Here is a 24,820-nt window from a genome sequence, read left to right on the forward strand (position 1 = left end):
TTTAGTTAATTGAATTTATAATAAACTCCATAAGTCTGTACATCAATTAAATCAGCCTCATTAATAAATTAGTTACACTTTATAATACGAAATATGGAATGGATCGAGATACACAAAGTTGCCGTTATCATATAACTCGATATAGCACACATTTTTTTTTTTCCTCGCTTATTAATACATAGTCCCTAAATAGCAACACAAGAGAAGTTCGCGCGAATATCCGATTCAGGTACATCATCTCGCACACTGTAAATTACTTAGGCGGGCCACAATATCCTCGATCACTTTTACTTATCGCTTATTCATACAGAGAGAGAAAGTATGTATGTGTACGGTAAGTAAACGTGTATCAAATAATTTTACGCATCGCGTTTATCGCGTGTACATACATGTCTCTTCATATGCGTGTATCTGTGTATTATGTATGTGTACTTGTATGTTGTCGAGGAATACGCACGTACATTCATGTTACATATTATAGTCTCTTTCTGAGTTATAAAAGTACGAAAAAAAAACTATCTTTTCATATGATGCGACAAAACGTGCTATATATAATATACATATATGTATACCTACACATTGCAAACACATTATCCCGCTGGAAGGAAGCAAGAGTATATGATCTAATAATATACATATATATATATATATATATATATATATATATATATATTATATATAAAACATATATATATTGTGAGTATATTCAGCTGTATATCCAGTCGTCGCTATAGTGCTTTTTGCAACATTCGTTGATCGTCGGATAAGTGAACGTCGAATAAATGATCTCGCAGGGATTTGCCCTCGTATCGTCGTCGATTCTTTTTTCCTTCGGTCTCTTCTATCCTTGCGAAGCAGATCGAACTTCCAGCCGCGCCCCGTCACTTCCATTCCTCCGTCGTACGGACAAGCCTTTCAGATTTCCACCGCCTTGACGTGGCCCGAAGGAGCTCTCCGGTGTTCGCTCCGGTTGTATATTGCTGCTGTCGTGGCGATCCGAGGCGATTCCCATAGAGGAAACGTCATCATCGCACAAAGCGCCTCTCGAGCCCTTCTCATCTCACAAGCACGTCGACATACGCAAAGTGTTCCAAAGCGCGTTTCTCGAACGATGCACTTCGCGCCTTTAACGAATGACGATTAAAAGAAGCGCAAACAATTCCAAAACGAGCCTCATTGACGGCCGCAGGTTCATCGTGGAGGACCCCAGTACTGCAAAAGATTATCGAATAAGACGATCTGTGATAACGATATCTATCTTGCTGCTTTTTTTTTTTTTGTTTTTTTTTTTGCTCGATCAATTCGCAGAAGAATTCAAAGCGCGGGGGCGAAAATCACGTGACTTTTAGAATGTCTCCATCGCAGACTTTTAATATACTATAAGACCTAGACTGCTAACAGCGATATGACAAGTGAAGGCAGGGCAGCTTATAATTGGACAGAATATATGTATATATTTATTTACTGTTGGTTTCAAATATGTGTTCTGAGTCTCTGGACCTTGAAAATAATCATTTGGAGTAAAGTATTAATTACAGATTGTAGCATATTTACTGGGAATTGAATTTTGTTTTTTTATCAACCAGGTTACCAATCAATTTTTATCTTTGAAGAGAAAGCTGCAATATTTTATATAAAAGTTTTGATTTATAAATATCTGATGCATATTTATCAAAACATAAAAATAATTAAAGTTTTTAAAAAAGAATAACAGATTATAGGGATCCCCTTACAGGGGAAAGCAGGGTAAAAGCAGGTAGGCAGGTCAACCGGATACTTCTGCTTTTTCGTGATAAATGCTACTGTCTTTGTCTAACGCGTGTTATTAATTGTAGATTGATGCCATCATTATTTTGAGATGAACTGTGCCTACGTGCACACGACTTTTTTTTTTGAGAGAGAAGTTCAAAATTTCTGGGCCAAAAAAGATCGATATCGCGGCAACAATCGAGTCGTTACGGACTTTTTCCACACAGAGTATTTACTTTAGTAAATGCAGCATTGCATTCTGCATACATATTAGAGATTAATATCGCACTAGTTTTGTGATCGTCACTTTGTACGTTGGAATATACAGTCGTCGTGTTTATTTTCATTGTGTTGGGATCTATACTTCATATAATAAAAAAAGAAAAAATATTTTGACTTTGTCTTCCTACAAAAAAGCAGTAGAAAACGAAAACTATCACTCAGAAAAAGAAACCACTAAAAAAAAAAAACTTTTCGAGATCTCTAAAGTTAAAACATTAAATAAGAAATTTCTACAACAATATAGAATAAGAAAATATTTTTACTTGTGATTTTTGTTAATAGAATACATCACTTTTAATTAAAATAAATCTAGATTTTGTAATTGCACGATATTTTACATGTTTTCAAATGAGTACCGGGTATTTTGACTTCTCTAAAAAATCTTGTTATTCTTGGTAACGAAATTTGTTTTTCAGCAACTAGCCTTATTAATTCATAGTTAAAGATCCACTAAAGACTATTAACGATTAGCAAAATTTTTTGACTCTCTGATTTTTTGTAGGATAATAAATCCAGAAAACTACTCGGTTTTATCCTATTTTCCCTCTACTTACTGAAAAAAATCGATATTTTTTTCTTTAAAATATCTATTTAAACAGTCATCAAGTATGCTACAAATTATTGGCATTTGCTTTTTATGCGTGCACTATATATACACTTAATATATTTTATTTTTACTTTTAAAAATGTTTTGAACATATATGTTTAAAAAATGAATGAATGACATTTGAATGACACAAATCATATCGATATCCTGCGCAATTGTAAATGACTGCTCTTGCTTCACATGTTTTTATATGAAATATAGTCGTGTTAGTAATCTAGTTTACTATATGTATAGAAATCTGTGGCCTCGATTGTATGCACGGCTGTTTTACGTAATGCAAACACGCCCGCTCAAAGAGCTCCTAGGATGTTGTTCGAGCTTGGAAAAATAAAGCGTTTAAATTCCCGAGGTGTCTCGAATTTTGATAAATAAACACGAGAACGTATTTATCGAACTTTGTTTGAATAATAAAACTGCGTCCGTGCAACGCAATATGCGAGGAAGGTTTTACCTTTCACTCCAACTTGCCCGTCGGGTTTCTTCTGACCGGTTTGGAAATTCGGCGGTGGTTGCAAGTAGTTGATGCCGACGATAGTCGCGGCCGGTTCGTAATGTATCACCCGTGGCCGATCCTCCTCGGCGCTGACCTCCGTGCTCTGCCAATAAATGTCGTATATCGACGCGCTGCAACGTATTTTCAATTTGCCGCTCATGAAGTGCTCGGACGTAACCAGGAACTGGAGCCCGATCTGCGAGACTTGCCATTCCGATTCGTTCGTGTCGAGGGGACTGTACGTACGAACGTGCGACTTGAGAGGCTGAGGAGGAAAAAATATAAAAAGACAAAAATCAATCAACTAAAATTGAGATCATCTAAAATTTTTCTGAGCGTGCTGGCACAGCGAGTGTATCGCTATAGAGATATGTATAATATGTGTAAAAAGAAATAAATGATAACGAAAGCTTATTAATTCTTTTGATCACGCATAGGGCCATATGCTTTGATAAAAAAGTAAATTGTTTCAAAAAATTTCAATTTTGTAACGTATTGTAATCAAGTTTTATAAATTGATTTAATGGGTATGTTGACACAATATAAAAGAACGCTGCTAGAAGATAAATTACATGTATATATTTAACTGATATTGTGTGCAGTATGAAAAATCATTATTTACGTTATTTCGTATGTTTAAAAAAAAAAATGCTGCTGTTATATAAATTGTCGGTGGCGGCGATTCATTTTCCCGCGTATTCGTATCTAGCACGCGAGATAATTTACATCCGTGTGCGTTAATGTAAAGTAATTATGAAAGCTATTTTGTGAAAATAACGTTTTGTAAAAAAAATACTTTAAACGCTATAAAACTTCTCAAAAGCTTCTAGAAAATTTTCAATTTAAGAGCGCAGCTTCTAGAACATTATCTGTAAAACATTTAAAGTTTAAGATATTTTGAGATATTGGCTATTTAAAAATTGAAAGGTGTGTTCTGGAACATTTCAAATTATCCTCAATCGGAACCTCAATTACTTCGAAGGATATTTATGGAAATATTGTACACGTCAATCATGACAGGAGCACTATGTTGAATGATTTTCCATTCAACCGCGAACGTTGCCCTTCCTAACTTTGGAACATCTCGAAGAGGAAGGTATCCCATAAGCTCCCTTGTCTCCGACGTTTGATCAGGGATAATGGATCAAAGCCAAGGTAAACTAAATAGAGGTATCTGATCCCACTCCCCGCCCACCCTCCCCTCTCCGCCCGACGTCCCCATTCCTTTCCGATCGTCTCTCCTCTCGTCTAACCACACGCGCATTACCATCATTAGCAGTTGGAGCATACCTGTCGATCGTTGATATACCAAGTGAGATTCGCGGCTGGCTTGCTCCGACCGGATGTGCAGTTCAAACGCAGCATATCGTCGACACGGTATTTCCTCTTTAGCCCCTGTATCGACGGCATCTGAGAGGGCAATTCTGCGAAGGCAAGATATATTCCGTGTATAATACCGGGTGTGCCGAATCCAGCCACTTGAATTTCAGTGAATATATTTTCAATTATAAATCTCAAATAAAGTTTACTCGAAATTTGATGATAAGAATTTTTGAAGTTTAATCCCTCTCCCTTTTTTGATCGCGCATATATTAATAACCATTGGTCTCTCGCGATGTTTCTCATAAGGATTTGGATAAAAAAATACATATGTAAAGGTGGCTCGCTAACGTCTCGGACACCTTGTACATACCAACGCGTCCAAACATCGCAAGAGCCTTGCGTGCAGTCGACTCGTCGTCGCTTTGACCGGGCTTGACCGGGGACCCGTCGACGTTCTCCAAAGCCCGACGCAGCCCGAAAGTTTCGGCGACGGTGACGGGGTCGGTCGATACGAGGGAGCGAACCCCTCCCCCTCGCATTCTCTCGTACGAGAAAGTCTTTTCTTACGACTGACGCGAAGCAAATCGCGTGTCCGTCTCGCTATCGCCGCGTCATACGCACACACACACGCGTGTGTGCAACGCACGCAGGTTGTTACAAGCATCTGCACGTTGTCAACGCCAGTTCCCGCTTGCAAAATATTACTTTTTTACGAACGGCGTAAATTTGCATGCTTCGTCGCGCCCTTTACGGTGGCGGATAAAAATAAATCGCCGCTCTGATGCGAAATGCGCGAATATCGAGCAGATCCGTCCTTTCGAAAGATTTGTGTCGCATCGGATGTGCGTGCGTTTTCACGGATATATATTTCTTGTTTTTCATTCGCGAGCGAGGCTGGTTATGACGCGCGCGAGGGACGTGAGTGTAATTAAAAAAGATATTTAATTCTCTCCGATGGAGAGAAGCTTCACGTACGTAATATCAGAATAGATTACAGTGTACTCTTCGAAGAGAAGAAGCCCCGGCAAAACATTGTCGGCGCAAAATTTATCGGACGCTACATTTTAATGACAGAATCTCGCAAAATTGCGACATGCAATTTACGTTGTTAAAATATATTACTGGATACACAATTCTCTTGTAAATTTTGAAAGATGCCACTTTTCGCGGAACGTTCTCGCTCGTCGATCGTACAATAAATTATCGTTGATCGTAAGTTTTATCGATCGAGAAAGTACCATTTAAGTAACGCGCTTATTATTATTATTATTTCTCTTATTATAGGACTCGATATTATGAGACAATGGGACATCGTAAAGCGAATACGCGCATTAAATCGTTCCGTCGTATAATTCTCTCTCTTTCTCTCTCTCTCTCTCTCTCTCTCTCTTTCTAACATGTTTTTATACAGTTGATTCTAACGTCGAGAGTTATTAATGTAGGGAATAAGAAAATTAAAGAGAGATACTTACCAACGACGTTCATCGCCGCGTAAACTATAGCCGTGTGGAAGGAAGGTGCATCAGCTGATACCTCGCAGCTATATACGCCCGCCGCTTCCAATTCCAACTTTATCAGCACAACTTGCGTCGCGTTGCTCTCCGCTTTCTGCGGAACAATGGTAATTCATTACGATCTCTTACGTTCAGACACGAGACATTTTTGTCTCCGTCGCGATTATCGAGGGATCGTGGGAATTCTCGCGATACATATGTTAGAAAAATACGTATAATGCTCGTTTATAATATATAGGAAAAATTGATTCAATCCATTAAAGATGTTTCGGCTGTACAATAGCAACAAAAAACTGTCAAAATTAAAAAATAAATATATTTCTTACGTTTAAATAATCTGTTATAATGCTGTTTGAAAAATCAGATAAGTAAATCTGAATTATAAAAAAGATTAAAGTATTACCAAATAATATGATTTGTAATGTTTCCTTAAAAGAAAGTAGGTGTAATTAGTATTTTTCTTAATTTATGACGAAAACTTTTAATTGTGTATACTCCCTGCAATCAACTGCAAGAAACAAAAAAAAAAAAGAAAAAACAATGAAAAAATGAGAAAGAAAAATAATATTTTTTTAATAATTTTTAGTAAATAACTTTTAAACGAGTAAGTGGATCTAAATCAAGTTTTGCATAAAAAATTATTAGAGTTTTCCTAATATACATAATGTACATAATATAAAAAATTTTATCTTGCTGCGTTTTCACCTTGTCAAATTTGTCAATTAATGGTACACTATACAATTTTCTATAAAAATCAATAGTAACTTTAAACTTAAATAATTTCCAAACGTTAAGAAAATTGTGTTAAAGTTTTGCACAGATACTCAGAAGAAATAGTAATAGAAACTGTCTACGAAATTTTTATGCTTTTATCAATGTTTTGACATGACACATACATCCTTAAAGTAGTTGTTTCGCGACAATATATACAATCCAAAATTTTATATTTGGAATCAATTTAAAACATTCGACTACCTACAGTTATCGATTGAAAACTTTTGGACTTTTCAACATTGCCAAGTCAATGTCCGCAACGTTCGCAAACACATCATCTGTGTTTGTTTAACTTTCGGTGAATAACAAAGATGAAATGATACCGTAATGTTACTATTGTCTTTTTATTATTGTATTCCTAAAACCAAACGGTCAATAATCGTTTTTGATTTCAATAGAATTTCTAAAGTGTCCTTCTATTTTGCCTTTTCATCACTTTCTTGTTATTCTTTTTAATTATTAAAATTCAAAATAAAAGATTTCCGTATGTTTTACGCATATACGACACGCATAAAAAGTACAATTTTTGATAGCAGTTTATTATTTTATCTCACGCTCGGGACAGTTAATTGCTTTTAAATTGCACAAACGTGTGGATACTACATTTATTAACGTATAGTTAAATTTTCAAATTTTTCTTGTTAATTGCGATTTGCGAGACAACTATCTTAATAACCGATACTTTTCCCAATCGCGCAAACTACGACTAATCTAATTATTTGATACATCAGCTCTTCTATTCCCAAACAGGATACCTCGTCTCACGCCTCCGACCGCGCTTCCATCCATCGCATTAAATATTCGCGATGCACTCGCGCTTGCTTTTTTTTTCCTATCTTTTTTATCCAATTGCCAATCCGAGTGCCAATTGCGCGCGATTCGTTATCGACGATGTTAAAAGTAATAAATATCGTAGCAAGGTGTCCGGGCTTTTCGTATTGCGTTTCGAGCAAAAACAGAGCCCGCGGCTCTCAGTATCTGACATCGCAAAAATATAAACGCGGCGCGTAAGCATAGAGAGTCGACGTTAAAAATCACGTATGCAAGTGCAATAATGCAAAACGGATCTGTTCGCCATTATATGACAGAATCGTATCTCACTGTAGGCGTTCGTTAAACAAACATTATTAGGTCGTAATCCGAGCTGTCACGTCTGAAACGCGGAATTCTACATTGGGCTTTGCTAGACCGCATCTCGTATACATGTAGTGTGCATAAAATTATATTTAACGGCGCTTTAAACAATTAGGTTGAAGCATATAAATGAAACATCCGCGGACAGAATATATAAAGTAGAATAGAATATTCTTTATTTAGGATTAAAATCTTTCTCCACAGATATATCTCTCGATTAAGTAATAAAACGAATAAGTGTCATTGCTTTTTTCGCAGTTAGAAATAAAAATAAGAATAATGTATGAAAATACATTTTAAAAAGATGTAAAAGAGTTACGAAGGTTATTATTAAAAAAAAAAAAAAAAAGCTCTCTCTACAAAATTTATGATTCTATCAATCGAGCATAAAATTGCAATAAAAGATACGATAACTCCTGCACGCTTAAAAAGTCAAAAAGGAAAACGAAAACGCGCGAAATTTAATGGAGAGAAAGCGCGACACCAGAAACGGCCAACACACATCGGACGCGAGGGCCATCAGTTACCCCTCTCGTAGGGAGACAGCTCGAATTCAAAAACTTCGATCGACCGATATGTAGAACGCGCTATACATCGACCAGGTACTGTACGTTCCGGCGCGTTCGGTGTTATCGTGTTCCATTCGCAACTTCTCGACCGCAATAAATCCTCGCTTTTGCTCTCTCTCTCTCTCTTTCTCTCTCTTCTTGACACCGCTTTTTTTCCCCTTCGCGCGGTCCCACCGGGACACGAAAGGATCTCTGGATTTCGCCGTGGCCCGCGGGACAGCGCGGAAGGTTGTAAGCTTGTTCGTCACGAGGTTGGTTGAGGATGGCGGAGAGGAAGAGAGGCGAGCCCGGGTCCGGAAGGAACTCACCTTCACCGTCAGGTTTCCGATGGGGAAAGTCTTGACTGGCGGATTCTCGTTCGGGGCGTAGCGATAAAACTCTCGACCCCCCTTGTACCACTTGACGGCGTACAACTGGTCGCCCTCGGTGTCATACCAACAATTCAGCGTCGCCGACTCGCCCTTCTTCACGGCCGTCGGTATCTGGATGCGTACTTGTCGCAGACCCGAGCAGATTCCTGAGAAAGCGAGAAAAAAAATGATTCATTAATTAATTTTATTAGTTTCGTTAAATGAGAAGGGCGGAGGGGGGCGGGGAGGGGAAGGCGAGCGGGTGGAAGGAAGGACCATATTATACGTCATTAAAACGGCAGCTCGCGTTAGTTATACGCTTATCGAGACGGATGATCTCTCGGCGCAGTTATTAGGGCACATGCGGAGAGGGGACGCGCCAGGGATTCGCGTATGGATCCGAATCCCGATTCATGCCCCCGGGGGAAAAGAGGAAATGAAAGCCGAAGGTGAGTTTCTGCCGTGTCATGTCATGAGAGGCAGCTGAATATCGCCTCGCGATGCATACCTCATCGATTACATTTGCGGACAGTGCTTCCCAAATAGGAAAAGTGACGGGCTTTTATGTCCGCGGAAGATAGTTGAATAAAGGTATGTGCCCTGGCACATCTCTCACACATAATATTCCATAGTTATCGATTTTATAAAGTTCAAGAGATAGTCCACTGTGGTATTTTGTGGTATTTTCGTATGGGCCATTACTCTCCGTGTTTCCACTTTGCTAAAAATATCGTCCCGTCGCTATCTTTAGATTAATAGCACGTGTGATGTTATGCGAGAGTAATAAATTATCCTTTCCTTAAAAGTCATATAACGGTAATGAAAATATCATATCATCGCCTTTATCGCCTTCGTGCGCTACGCTCGACAAAACGAGAGGTCGATAAAAAGAATATATTAACGTTAATTAAAGATTATATTTCCTCGATTACATTCTGCGCGCGAGCGCCGTAAGGAAGCCTCATTTTTTAATTAGATCTGTTTGCCGCTCGAGAGCTTGGGAACCACTGGGCTTCGCAAGCAGCTACGCGACTGGTTATCAGAGCGACATCGTCATTACGCGGGAAGTCCCCCGTAATGAAAGCAGCCGCGAATATAATACGACCCCGCGAGAAATAGTTTCTTATAATAATGACGATGCGCGAAACGCGCTTCTCTCTCTCTCTCTCTCTCTCTCTCTCTCTCTCTCTCTCTCTCTTTCAACAGTGGATTCGAAATTATTCGGCGTATCTCAACGCCGACCGTTGGAATCCCCTATCGATCGCGTATAGAATCCTTGCCGCACGTTGCCTCTCCCCCCCCCCGTTCCCCCCTTACGCCGGTTTCTCTCGCATCGCGGTGCCGACCAAAATTTTCTCATTCACGTGAAATGGAATCGATCTCAACGCGAGAAACAGAACTTACGCGTTTCCGTATATGAATTTCGCTCATGCCGGGAAATTTTCGCGTGCCAATATATTCGAGACGATTGTTCAACCCCTTTCAATACGCTTCCCCATTTCTCGAGCCATTTATGTCGCGCGTTTTGCACAAAGCATTACGTAATAAATCTATAGATCTCCGCACACATTATTCCGTGCATCGGTCAATGAGAATTCCATTGGATGATTGCTTATTAATTTCGAATCTTCCGAGCGTTGAAAAGGAGTAATTTAAAACTCTGAATTAATGTGTTATAAATGTATAAATTTTCTCACACTTTTACATCATCCTCTCTGTGACGAAACAATATAGTTAAACTTAAATTGGAGATTTTCTGTTTATATAAGGGAAATCTGCGATATTAAAAAGTTTCTCGTGTGTAAATGATTTACGTGCAGTGCACGTAACAAATAACGATTTCAACGTGACATTTTCAACGCGAACTTTTCGCGCACCGGAGAACGAGTAGTAGCTCTAAACATTTCTTTTCCTCGGGATCGATATAATCCGAGTCGCAGTTCCGCGGATTGGATGAAAGTTTCGGGGAAGTTGTAGGGAAATATTGCCCCAGCGCATTAAAGGGTGTGACGATCCCGGCGTAATGTTCCCCTTTCCCGTTTAGAGGCACTTTACCGAGAGCTTACGGGGGTATTTAGTTACAAAACCACGAGAACAGTCTCTCGCGCTAGAGTCGGTCGTTAGTCATTAATAAAAAGGCAGATCTGCGACAAGACTGACGAAGAAGAAAGAGCGGAAGACTCAACGTGATGACTAGCCTCCCTACTCGAGACTGCTATCGTCGCGTCGAGACTGAAAGCGACGTACGTGCCGTCGTGCGAAAGAAACAGATAAGCACGCACGACGACGTAGCACTCGCTCGGGCGATGACGCTTAAGGCTGCAACGTTTAACGAGCCGAGCTCACTCGAATCACGCGTGAGAATTTTTCGTCGCGGGGATAGAGCGCGTTGTATTCTTTCGCAAAAAAAAAAGAGAAAAAGATAAAAGAAGATGTTGCAAACATCAATCGCCTACCGCAATCATTTTCGTCCGTCCGACAGCGAAGCGAATAGCATCAGTCTGCTCGAGAGGCGGCGACTTGATTCGAAATATTCTATACCGAGATATGGGAACCGAGCTCGGCTTAATTCGCTTACACTAATGGCGATACGCTCGGTTTAACGGACTGCTCTCGTGCAATGAATGCGATTTCGCCCGATCGGACAATCGCGCGAACGGATTCGCAAAACGGATATGACGTTCGGTAAAGCGATCAGCTTAATTAGCTACCGAGCGATGCGGCGCACGAAAATCGCGTTTGCAGAGAGAGAGAGAGAGAGAGAGAGAGAGACAGACAGACAGAGAGAGAGAAACTGAAGCCCGTATCGCTTCGACGTTTCGCACTCCCGTGAGCTCCAAAAGGGTGCTTATCTTTTGTGCCGGCAAAGGTTCGCACGATCGAACGAAATCATCGTCGCCGACGAGCACATGTCGCCTCGTGAGACTTTGATTTGGAATTCCGCGAATTGCAGCGGTATCTGGAATTCCACTATCTTTTTTTTTTCTCACCATCGATAAATCGAGATAACGTTAATAACGGAACAATTGCTCGCACCACCACCAGTCGTTATCTGCATTATGTGAATGATACGCGCGTATAGATAACGGGCAAAGATCTATCGCTTTCTCAAGAAAGAGAAGAAAATGTAATTCGCTTTTCATACAATAGATTTCCGCGGGTGAAAAATATCACGCTAATGCTTGACGTAAGAGATATCTCGTTTAATATCGAATTTTGCATCCGTTCAATGATCAGCTTGTACGATGCTCGTTTTCAAGAGTGATGTTTCTTGTTGTCAAACATATGTTTTCGTGACATAAACAATAATATAAATACGTAGAATAGTAAAATTTTACACTTTTATTTATTAATGGTTATCATTAGAAATCATTATAATTTCAGCGAATTAAATTGCCGATATTGCAGAAACAATAAAAGCATCATTCATTATTATCGCGACAAAAGATTTTTTTATTAAAATTATATTTTTGCATGTCTTTAATATTAAATTCTCAATTCATCGATTTCAGTTTATTAATTCGTTATAAACGATGCACACAGGTGCTCTTTATCAGTTCTTGTCGATAATGATTTCTTTATAATTTTGATTCATCAATGTATTGATCCGTTGATTTATAATTTCCATGGAAAGAGTATCTTAAAATATACATATACATTTTTAAAAAAAGCAAGCGCATGGCAGCGAACATGCAGCTTCCATTTACAACCGAAGAAGAGTCGCGAATGAAGATTGGATTACCCCGCAAAGTTTCAAGAGAATCGAATATTCGATTGTGCGCTGACGTTAGGAAAGAAAGATATCAACGGGATGAGAGAGAGAGAGAGAGAGAGAGAAAAGAACTTGTCAAAGCGGCAGATCGGAGCGCGATTTCATCCGCGGAGAGCTTTCCGCTGCGTGTCGTAAAATCCGGCATTCGCCGGAATGCCATTAATGCGATTATACTGTCGGGATGGTAATTCGTTAAATTCGTTAATGCCTCATTACGAGGGAACGCCCGCACGTTTTACGGCGAACGGCCAACGACCCGACGTCGACACATCCTTCGAGTCCGCCGCTGATGACTCTCCCGCTACTTCAACGCTCGCGCGCGAAAAGGATCCCTTTCCCATCATCCCAGAGACGCGTGTCTCCTTTAACAGTTTTTACACTTTGTCTCGCCGCGAAGCAACGCCCTTCGCGTTTCATGCGTAGCGACAAAGTGAAATCCATTTGGCGAGCCGGAAAATCCTGACAATGCGACGAATTCGACGATCGACATTCATCCCTACATCGTTCGTATCGCGTTACCTATGTATACTTACGACGATTTTGCAATCCTCGCGCGTATCATGCACTTTATACTAATACCCGTAATGGGAAAAGTTTCTCTTGACATATCGTAAAAAAAGTGTCTGCGACCCGGAACGCTCGGGTGTGCGTTTTACGACGCGACGGAACAAAGTTATGATAGAAACGTCATTTTCTCGACTCGAATTTTTTATAATTTAGCATACAACGCTTTATACAATAATATATAATAATAATATAATATATAATATATAATATATAATAATAGTTTAATTACGCCTAATATCAGCGATTTCATGTAATCTCAATTGAATATAATAAATTTATTATGCGAACTTAACTAACTTACTAATAATTTAATTTAAAAATCAAATATATGGGTGCATATATAAAATTCAATTCATACCACGCGCATCGAAAATTTATACGTAGAGAAATGTGTTAAATAAACATTCTCATTTTTGAATGAAATATTTGTATATGACTTAAATTTAATATATTTTTAGATTTTACAGCGACTCGAAAACTTAAGGCGTCGTTGATCAAGCGAAAATGGTCCATCGCGATAGGAAAGAAAGGCTTTTGTACGTGCAATCTATTCGTCGATAGCCATCGGGGGTGCCAGCAATCTGCTTTGGCCGACAGCAACGGTTGCAAGGACGGATCTATTACCGGATATACCGCCTATCGGGGCGATGAACGTGTAAAGCAGCTAGCGAGAGCGAGGAGACACGCGATTTTTATGACTCCGGAGAGAACCTCAGTCCGCCTGCTGTCAACGACAGAACCGCAACATTACCGGACGCGATAAGGGAGATTCTGCGTGTTGCACGCGTGCCGAGAAACGACGCGTGTGTGAGTGTATATAAGGGATGCAGGGATGATGTCATGACGGAAGTCGAGAGAAGGCTGTAACTTACCCACGATGTGAATCCACAGCAGGATTTTCAGTTCCATGGATGCTCTCGTCGGTCGTCTTCGTCGACGTGTCTGACTAGGGCTGTCTGCGATCCTCGCTCGTCGTCTATCGTCGTCGCATCGAACGCGTCTCTTCGCATGTCGTCGGAGAGGCACCTCTCCGGGCTTCTCTCTCTCTCTCTCTCTTTCTATCCGTGCAGCTCTTCAACAGCAGCAGTAGCAGCCAGCACGACGTAGCTAATCGTAACGTAGGAGAACAACGATGATAAAGGTGGCAATATTTAGTTATATAATACGCCGGATGATTCGGAGTCGTCGACTGCTCGTTACGTTTGCGATCCGCGATTACGCGTATAGTACCCGGATAGAGGGGTATATGCGCGATCCGCCGAGCCCGGCTTCTCTCTGGTAGTTGCACGGCTGGCTCCGCTGGAACCCCCCCTCCCCCCCCCCGTTGCGTTTCGCGCAGAATCAATTTCCTCGCGAAACGACGACGGCGCGGAGCCGACAACGCGCGCGTCGCGAATGCGCGAACACAAGCATGCGAGACCGCGCTTGCGCCCTCGCATATGTCGAGCGTGTCTTGGCATCGGATATACATACGAGACGCATGCACACACATATGTATATATACATACACACACACACACACAGCGACACGCATCCCCGATGGCGCCGCGGGGGGAATGTGCGTACGTACGAGTAAAATCTGGTCCACCGATAGATTCCGAACAACCCCGAGCCGGCCGCTCCCCCCCCCCTCCGTCCTTCGATAGGCCAGTTCCCTCTTTCCCGCTAACGCCCCGCATCATTCCCCTTTTCTCTGCCTGTGTATTAGATGTATGCATTTGCAGGATAAACGCGCTCTTGCTTACGTGGCGGGCGGTCTTGTAGTGCGCGATGTATTTCCTTCGTCCTTTTTCCAGAGATGCCGCTATCGATATTCTATCAGACCGACCTCTTTATCCGTTTGTCTATTTGCAGGTCTGGCTGTTCTGTATCTCTGTATTTTATTCGAGTGTCTATTTGAACCAAGAGACGCTCTGCTTCTTGTTTAGAGTATTTGTACGTTCCGCTTCTCTTTTCAAACTTTACCTCGATAAATAATTTTTGAATAATAGATAATTATAAGTAAATTATTTCTCATGCATTTCTCGATTTAATTTAATTATTTTTTTTTTTTCAAATATTTACACATATTTATTTTTGCTTTTATATATAGTTTTACATCTCTGTACGTCTACACATGTGTACGTTAATAGAACTTTCTTATTTTAATAAAGAAAGAAGAGAAAAACATTTGTAAATAAAAGGAACGATCGATCTAGGATATAAAAATATTGTTCTGTCCTGCTATTTCTAGTATAGCGGTTAAAACGTAACGCTGTAACCCAATGAACGCGCGACTTGTCGGCAGCATAGATATTGTTCAGTTTTTATCCGCCAGAAAAATGTACGAACATAACTTACATGAAGAGTATCATACACGGGAGGAGTACGGATATTCTCGATTATTTATCGTTGCCGCTCACCTCGATGTAATACAAGAAAGTAGAATGAACAGGGTTTCGTACCGTACACTGAGAAAAAAAGGTTGTTGATTTGACTAAATATGTTCAACTGATTATTACCTTTTTAATCGAAATATTTAAGTATTTAAGTCAAATACATTATGTTAAATTTAATATGTCGTATTTAACTTAAATACTTAAATATTTCAATTAAAGAAATAATAATCCGTTGAACCACATTTAGTCAAATCAACAATTTTTTTTTTCTCAGTGTAGTAACACGATTGCGCAGCTTGTGTAAATACATTGGCATAAAACATATGTTTATACACCAATTGACATGACGTCATCGATAAAAATATGTAACTTTCCGAAAGGATTGTTTGACTCTTAAAGATCAGATGACGGTTTAATCCGTTCTCTTCTCTTTCAAATAATGTCAATTTTAATTAAATCGAATTTACGCGTCTGCCTTGCCGCTTTCGGTTTGGCGTTTGTGTCCAATTATAGCGGATTAAAACGAAATAATAATCTTCGAAACTTTAAAACCATTTCGGGGTTCGGGTTTACATTTTTATCAGCTTTGTCACTCGTCATCCGCGTTCTCCGCAGAATCAAGCCAACCGTAAATCCTCGTCACTCCACCTCGCCACGTCCCAATTTAGACTCTGACTCCTCGTCAGGAATATAAATAACTTTAATCATTATTGCATCTACACCGCGTGTCCATTAAATCGCATCGACAAACGAATATTTGTACCGTTACGACACATTTACATCGGGAAATTTAAATTCATGCCGGACACTCGTCGTCATACATACATGTACCGCGTTTCCGAATAAACTAATTACACTCACCCATCGTCTCCCTCTCTTCCCCCTCCCTCCCTCTGATTGAATTACCCGCGATGTGCCAAGCTAGTGAATTTCCGCGCGACAAATGTTCCGTCGTAAGTAAATCGCGCCAACACGCACCGCGAATGCAAGAGCGAGAGTGAATATACGTCGCTCCTTTGGCGGTGTGCGCCGGCTAAATGATCCTTTCGTAGGTCCTATTTACGCTGCAATAAACCCGAAAGGTCTCCGGTGAGACGCGGGAAGATCGATGGTGCGTTTCAGTTGCAAGGCAACGGGGTCGTTGAAATGCGTCTGATTGTATGACGGACTAGAGTCCGTGAAAGAAATCTCGTCGAAAATGAGAGGAGGTAAAAGCGGTTAATCGCGAGAGGAAAAGCTTCCAAACTTTTCATACGCGCCAATTTTTCCTTTTTGTTAATCAGTGACGTTATCTTTTGTTCACTTGTCACATCCGGCATAGAGTGGGATTGTGGTAGAGCGAGCGGATGATGATCGCGGGGGAAGGAAGGTAACGCGATCTCATTTTGGATTCATAGGGAACGCGATCGTGCGAATGAATAGCAGGCTGATTAATAATCCATCGGCACCGCGCTCGGCATTTGTTTAACATCTTAATTACGATTCATTCGGAAATTTACCGCGAATTATCCGGCAGACCGTACGTATCGCAGTGAATCGTGAATTTATCATAAAATCATCGATACGATCAATTCGGCCATTTCGTCGTTTCAATCCGATATTTCTTATAGTGTTTTCGAGTGAAGCAAATTTGATGGTTCTGAAAGCTATTGATGATGTCATAAACTCCGTCTTGGATTACTAGAAGTATTTGAATTATTATTAGATTAATCAATGAAATACTTCGAGTAAGCGATTTGATTAATTAAGCAGGGTAAAATATCTCGTGATTTAAAGTCAAAATAGCGTTAAATGATATGTACTTTATATTATTTATATCATTAATGTATGATTTATATTAATCAGACTCAAAACCCATTTTCAATCGAGCATACGTTCATGAAAAATTGAGTTTAATTGCTCTCAGAGCAACCTTGCTTCGCGCGAAAACGCTATTAAGGAGCAGCAAAAAAATCGCCAGTCTAATCACGCGAGTTTATGACGAGAAAATGTCACGAAAATAACAATACAAATTCTCTCTATGTCCTAAAACGTCTTAACAAATTATGATGCGTATAGTATATTCGAGAGTACGTAAGCTCCCCCATCCAATCTTGCCGCGAATAATTCTAATTATAGAAAAAAAATCAAATGAATTAATGAACTCGAATTTCTTGTATAAATAAAAGAAAAAAATTTCTTTATGTCTGCGCATTTTCTATCTATCTCAATACGGAAGCGCGTTACGATTATACATATAAATAACGCCCATCTGGGATAGATACATTAATATGCAACGAGCAACGAATTGTCGCTCGAACGTTCGCCGTCACTCCTTCGCGGATAAGGGGCGTCACCGATAAACGAGAATTTCGCGACGCGTCGTCGATGGTTTCGCCGACGCCGACGAGTTTCAAGCCACGACTTCTCTCCGCAAGAATATCGTTATTTTCAACGCTTCTCTTCTCTCTCTCTCTCTCTCTCTCTCTCCCTCCCTCTTCTTGCGTCTCGCCGCACCTTTCTCTCTCACGCCACTCTCGCACGGAACCCTCGCTCACCCTTGTCGATGCTTTTCGCATCGGCGGGGACGGAAAGCGAGCGACGGGGGTGACGAAGCTGCCTCGCAGTTAACGCAGTGTCGACCGAGCCGAGTCGTTACCTCTTTCGAATCATCGAGCGTTGCACGAGCGTATTGCCCTCTAAATAAAGTAGAAGCTCATCCGCGAATGGGAGGATATATAAGGTCCCCGGCCATTCAATCTTATCGGTAATAGAGATAAAGAATAAGGCAAGCGCGAAATAATTCGAGACTTTATTAAATCTCGCATGTTATCTTTTCGGAGCATTAGAGCATTAGAGAATATTGGAGCGGAAAGCGCTGATCGCTGAAAAACCATCATCGATATATCCCATGTAGGACTGAATGTACTCTGTATTTCTCTGTAATTCTCTCAAAAATGTTATAAATTTAATGAATTTTACGGCTTTATATCCGATTGGAAAAGTTGCATTTATCTATATATTTTGTATCCATACCGTATATATGTATACATGTACATATACATATACATATACATATAGAGCTCTATAGAAAATATAGATATACATTTGTCAATACATATTTAAGATTTCTGGTGAAAAATCTATTGCTCTCTCGTAATACAAGAATACATTAAGCCCTCCATACTTGATTACATAATCTTGTATATGGAAAATATATAGCTGGAAATGTAACTCATGTTATATAACTAAAATACAACTTATATATATATATATAAGAGAAATTGCGAGCATATACATATATGTTTACATGGATAAGTCTATTGTTATTTTACTTGCGCGATACACCATTTGCAAGCAAATATCTGTTTCGGGTACAATAATATCTGAAGTTGTACATCCTAGCCGCTCGTACAATGATCACCGAGAAATTCATTGTTAATATGTATATGCGCCCCCAAGCCCCATCTGATTAAAAGTATACGGCGGTCGTAACTCACGGCTATGTGTAGTATACGTCGCCGTCGAGGCCAGAATGCCCTTTAAATTATGGAGCCCGGGAAATGTTGTACATTACGATTGCGTGCCCGGTTGCAACAAGCGGTCGTTCCCTACAGGGTTGTTTGAACGAACCCTTGCCTTACTCGCGCAGCCCAACTCCATCCGCAGATAGGTAGGTAGGTAGGTAGGTATAACGTCGCCCGGGAATGATACCCAGCAGGCTAATTTCAGGATAAGCCGCGGTAATACCCCATACGTACAATCGTCACGCGGTAGGCGACATGAGGAAGGGTGAATTGGAAATCCAGGGAGCATCTCGATACGACTTGGATCAATGCTGCCTCCTTCATTAGAGTACCATTTGGCCGAAGCTTATCCGTCAGGAATATTAATGACGGCGAAATTACAGATTTCATGTAATTATACGGAAATATGGTATCGATCATATTCATGCAGACCGCGCTAACGCGAAGAATAATCGTTATCTGTCAAATTTCGTCGCATTTTTCGTGTTCATTCTGTTTGTACTTTCACTTGGTATCGACGCGGAAATAATCTGACGATTATGTGCTCGGTACGAGGATGAAAAACGCGACCAATCCAAGGTTGCACGTGGCATAAAACATAAAATCGATACCCCGCTAGGCACGAACAGCGAGCTAGCGAGAGCGACGGGAGGCGAAAGGAAAATAAGTAGGGTACGATATCTGCCTGCTCCCATCAAAAATATATTCCCCGATAAATTTAGGGTAATGGTATGTAGCAAAAAATTGTAAAATAATTTAATATGAGCTTAATGATGTTTCGGTGAATTAAATATAATAGAATGTCCCATAACATTTTTAGTCTATATCGGGTGAATTTAAAGAGAGAAACTTGGCCGTTAAATCACAGTGATAACAGTGTTGCATAAAATATTTGTGAAGGGGAAATCGACCCATTTTCTTAATCTGTCGTCATTAATGAGAATAGTGACAGTGACGAAGAGTTACCGTATATAAGAATGGGGAACAAAGATAGAGCCATTTTTCGAGCGGTTCGCGTTACTTTTATCGTCTCGTCCCGATTTTTCCAACGGATAGCGCGATAATGGTGCACTAAATCAAACAGCCGCGGACTACTTCATCGCATACGATATGCACAAAAATCTACAAGAACGAGCAGATTGTTTCTTATCATTCTACAGCTAATCGTATTTTATCTTCATATAAATAAGCGATTTCTCGTTGGCATATGTATACGTATAAGCAGCAAGGTAACCAAATAGATTGTACTTTCCAGCCGAGTGACTACTTTTATTAAGCAAATGGATTCGTCGACGATGAACACAATGACACTTGGAACAGTTAAATCGAAACGCTATACTTAAAGCAAGTCGTTTAATTAATCGTCTATCAGAAAAGATCGGATGAGAGAAAGACCCTCGGTATATCAAATACGCATCAGCGTTCTCAAATGCAATACTCGGGCCAGCGATTTTTACATCCGAGTGGATTTGCGCTCGTTGCCGCGCGACAAAACGTACAAGGGGGTTACCATAAGCCGTTAGATCTTGATAAACGCCAGACGGTTGTCGAGAGGTACGTAAGAGGGAAAAGATAAGAGCGACAGAAAAGTAACTAGGGAGAAATGCGGTCGCGGGTCGCGCGTCTCTTTATATCGTTTCGCAAACAACGGACGCTTTTCCTACCCAGAATAATTTGTCAAACACACAGAGAGACAAAAAGAGAGGGAGAGACAGAGGAAAAGAGGCAGAGAGAGAGAGAGAGAGAGAGAGAGAGAAAGGACTCGGCGCCCTGATAATTTTTTCTTTACGCAAATACAAGCCGCGCAATAAATCCTTATCTCTCCAACCGCACATCTCCTATCGCGCGAATTACTGTCATGAAATTCCTGTCGCGCCTTACGCAAAGAGAACGCGATCTCGATTAATTCTTTGCATGTCGTCGTCACGATAATTACCGAGCCGTCACCAGAGTCCTGTCTCATCGTCTCCGCGTCGCCGTGATAATGCGAGATGATTGATACGCGTCACCGCGCGCGAGACACCAAACAAGCAAGCTCTTTCGCGCATACGCCGAAATCTGCGAAGCCGACCGCGGAGCCGATCCGCGGGCGGCATCGAGCGATGCCGGCGCATCCGCCGGGCAAGGTCAGGGTCAAAGCGTCGTGTCTAAAAGACCACGCGACAGCGACGTGACTCTGGTTTAAGGTCGGCGTCAGTCAGGGCTTTGCGACCGATAGACGCCAGACATTCCGACGCTTCGTAAAATGAAACGTCCGCGCGTAAACCGTTCGTGTACGAAAAACATCCCCCGGCGAAGCTTCCTCAAACGAGAAAGTATCTCGCACGATCTGCGTGATGGTGTGCACGTTATGATGTCGCTAGAAACCCTTAGAATACGGTCTGTCAAATCTCAACCGCAAACAAGCCACGTAATAACGGGTCGAGAGACGTCGGTGTGTATTTCTGACAGAAAAAACTCGTCCGTATAGAAGAGAGTGCGCGGCACATCGGCGTAGCGTGGCGAGCGTCCCGGCGCGAAACGTACGGGCGCTCTCGACGCCGTTGCCGTCGAGGGTGTACTATATCGGGGCGTCGCGACGCTTGCGCGGGTTTCATCGACGATCAGCTGGTTGGAAGCTTCTCTATCGGGTGGGAGCGACGAGGAGGAACTCAGTCGAAGGAAAAAGAGGACGAAGAGAAAGCGGACGACGGAAGACGAAGATAGATAGAGCGGGGAGAGAGATATCAAGTCCTATATCCAGAGTTACCCGTTATACCTATCGCCGCCGTCGACGACGAGGGCAGTGCCGTTGTTCGGCGTTATCGGCGTCGTCGCCGTCGGTCCACGACCACAACGACGGTGTAGTGCGCGTCAGTACGCGGCCGTGCGGTGCTGTTGTGCGCCGGCGAAGGTGCGCGACATCCGGTTCGATGAATCGTTCGCTTGTACTTTATCATAATGCGACACGTTCGCGTTATCATCGTCACGCTTCTTTCTGTCCCTCCACCACGTCTTCGAGCCGCCGCGGCCGCGCGTCGATCAGCCTCGCGTTCGCTGCCGGGCGACGCCGTCAAGACTTAAGAACGTCGCCGTTATTCGTGAGCGGCGCGTAAGACGAGCAGTGTCGCGCGAGCAACGCTCCTGTCCATCTATTTTCTCGTCATCCGATATCGGTGTCGAACGAGTGTTGCAGTCGAGTTAGTTTACACACGCGTTTGCTCGCACGAAAAACCAATCGTGAGGACAACCCAAGATTCCGAGCCAAAAAGGCGATTGTTTTTGGCTTCTGTAATCGCGATCGCAGCTGAGTCTTCATTCAATCTCGGAGCAGGTGCGTGCATCCTCAACGACAGTGATTACACTCCGACGACGCTGCTCCGACGATGCTGTTCCGCGCATCGAGGAACATGGAGCGCCAGCAGCAGCTGTCATCGTAGCGCGCGATGTTTCTTGGCGCCGAAGCGATGTGAGTCACGCTTAATTATTGGATTTGACGTTTTAATGATATACAGCCGCGATTTGTTATTGTCGTATATTGTTTCGGCTATAATCTATCGCCGAAGCGATCACATGAGGAAACAAGACTTATTTTTCTTTTTCTCAAAAATATTGTATCCTTACGGTGTCAATACGAAGACAATATTAGCTTTTAAATAAGAGAGACAAGTATACGTGAAATAAAATAAAATCATTTATTATTGAGAAAAAGCTCTTATATAAGATTTCAAAAAGATACAGAAACTTGTCTTGGACGTGTGTCTCTGACGAAGGAAAACAGAAAATTTTTCTACTTAAAACCGAAAACTTGCTACTGCATAGCGTGACCCAGGAAACGACCACGCTACGGGGACACGCGCGAGACGCAGCGGCGGCTGTGTACGTATATATGTGATCCCGGAGGGTAGAACGACTCGTCGAAGGTAAAACCGCCCCTGTCATTTCGCTACGCGGAGAGATTAGGGGAATCACTCGGGGAGAGAGTTCGTATATAACGCGCGAGCGTGTGCTCGCCGTCGTGGCGGTACCCTTCTGATGGTACAGCGAGTGACAGTAGTGACTCACCGGCGACGGACGAACGCGGACGGCGACGCGGACAATCGCCCACAGCAGAAGCTTCGTCGTCGTCGTCTTCGATCCGTCGACTTGCCCGAAGCGCCATGGGCCTCGCCGCGATAATCATTCCACTCCTCGTCGCCGTGCTTTGTTGTCCGGGATGCGGTCGCGCCGCATACGCGCGACCACGCTTCCACGAGTACGGATCCGCGGAGCAAATCCCGGCGGAGAAGCACACCGCGTCGCACGGGCCGCAGAGCGACGCCGGCGACTTCTCCGGCGACCCTTACAGCGCGTACCCCGGCCTGGGCTTCGGGCCCATGGGTCCGGTCGTCCGTTCGGCTCTACCGAACGACGCCACTCTACGCAGCCTCTCTTCGGGCAGCGACGCCGGGCAGCATCCCGAGGGCACGCAACAACTCTCCGCGCTCCCCGGCGACTCTTCCTCGGAGCACGCCGTTGAGCAATCACCGAAGCCAGAGTATCATGTCATCACCGTCGAGTTTCCCCGCGTTGAGACACCGTTTGTCATCGGGATATGGATCTTCTTCGCCAGTCTCGCGAAAATCGGTAAGTGTATCAATGAGTTTCACATGATCGAAATTTATTTTCATTCTTTCTTTCTCGAAATGATATGATCGGGAAGAGATACGCGTAGATGTGAGATTGATCTGGATTGATTTGGAACATATCGTTCAACGTAAACAAGCATTTTTACATTTGAAAACAAACTTGTAGGTAATGACAAACAGATATGACATTTGTGATAAACATTTCTGATAAATCAAATAAAATAGATCTTATATAAAAGTCGCTATGATCTGAAAAACCAACATCTCTTACGTCTACGTATTTTATCTCGAAATATTATATTTGGGAATACTTATCAGTATACTTATCTTCGAGAAATCTTTATACTTTATGAGTGCTACAAACTTTTAAAACTAAGTCATTGTTTTTTACTATAAATATAGCGTAATTTCTGCCATTCTTTAATAGAGTATAATATAATATTATATTATATTAATATTATATTAATATAATATTATATAATATTATATTAATATAATATTGATATATATATATATATATATATATATATATATATATATAAAATATTAAAACGAATAAAAATGTATTTTCTATAAGTAATTTTTTTACATAATTAAATTTTTCAAATTAGAAATAATTAATTAGTCAATGTAATTTACGTAATATATAATTTTAAACGATAGAAATAACATATTATTTGAAAATTGTTACACTGTAAACATGTTTTGCATCCATTGTTATAATCAAAAACACATCTGCCACACTTTTATTATCTGCCTGCATATCAGACAATGTCAACTTTTATAGTAGCGGCGCTTTTCGATGTGAATACATTATCGCGCATTATATTTTTCCACTTGCTTACGTAACAAAAACGTGGCAAATGTCATTGAAAACCAAGTTGCAGTATGCTCGTTACGTTATGCAAGGCTCATTAAACCTTTTTGCTGCAATAAAATTTGTTTTTAATCATTTAATATACATAGAGATATTTTTGCGCGGCTTGCGAACAAAGAGTTCTCATTGTATCGAAAATGTGACTGAAAATTTGCATTTCAACACATTTGACCTGTGATCTATTTCGTATAAATCAGCGCGAAATACACAGCGAGTTCGCCTGCAAGCTCTTGAGAAATTGCCCGGATAGAGAAGTGACGATTTTTTTTGCATTTCGCGATGAATAAAGATATAGCTTTGACGCATCAAAAAAATTTG

The 24,820-nt window shown here is 41.3% G+C and overlaps 2 protein-coding genes across 7 annotated transcripts in view; one reads left to right on the forward strand and one right to left on the reverse strand.

Moving 5' to 3' along the window:
• Positions 1-23,113, reverse strand: LOC126848401 (uncharacterized). 2 transcript variants are annotated; one of them, XM_050589292.1, is made up of 7 exons: positions 23,063-23,113; positions 14,007-14,241; positions 8,754-8,962; positions 5,927-6,062; positions 4,422-4,555; positions 3,090-3,396; positions 1-1,212 (listed from the first exon to the last, which is right to left on the reverse strand). In XM_050589292.1, exons 2-7 carry the CDS (start codon positions 14,041-14,043, stop codon positions 1,127-1,129), a joined length of 909 nt encoding a protein of 302 aa, XP_050445249.1. In that variant the 5' UTR covers positions 14,044-14,241; positions 23,063-23,113; the 3' UTR covers positions 1-1,126. The 2 variants fall into 2 exon arrangements, with proteins under 2 accessions (XP_050445249.1, XP_050445247.1); XM_050589290.1 differs by lacking the exon at positions 23,063-23,113 and adding an exon at positions 14,880-15,057.
• LOC126848368 (probable Na(+)/H(+) antiporter nhx-9) overlaps positions 21,773-24,820 on the forward strand; it is an 18,312-nt gene continuing 15,264 nt past the window's right edge. For 4 of the 5 annotated variants that reach the window (XM_050589207.1, XM_050589209.1, XM_050589208.1 and 1 more), the window contains exon 1: positions 23,112-23,623. In XM_050589207.1, the coding sequence (XP_050445164.1) occupies positions 23,158-23,623 (466 nt within the window). In that variant the 5' untranslated portion in view covers positions 23,112-23,157. Of the gene's footprint in view, positions 22,467-23,111; positions 23,624-24,820 lie in introns of those variants that run through there. The other variant, XM_050589211.1, reaches the window with a different exon arrangement.

Source organism: Cataglyphis hispanica, chromosome 3 (assembly GCF_021464435.1).
Source record: "Cataglyphis hispanica isolate Lineage 1 chromosome 3, ULB_Chis1_1.0, whole genome shotgun sequence".
Lineage (NCBI taxonomy): Eukaryota > Metazoa > Arthropoda > Insecta > Hymenoptera > Formicidae > Cataglyphis > Cataglyphis hispanica.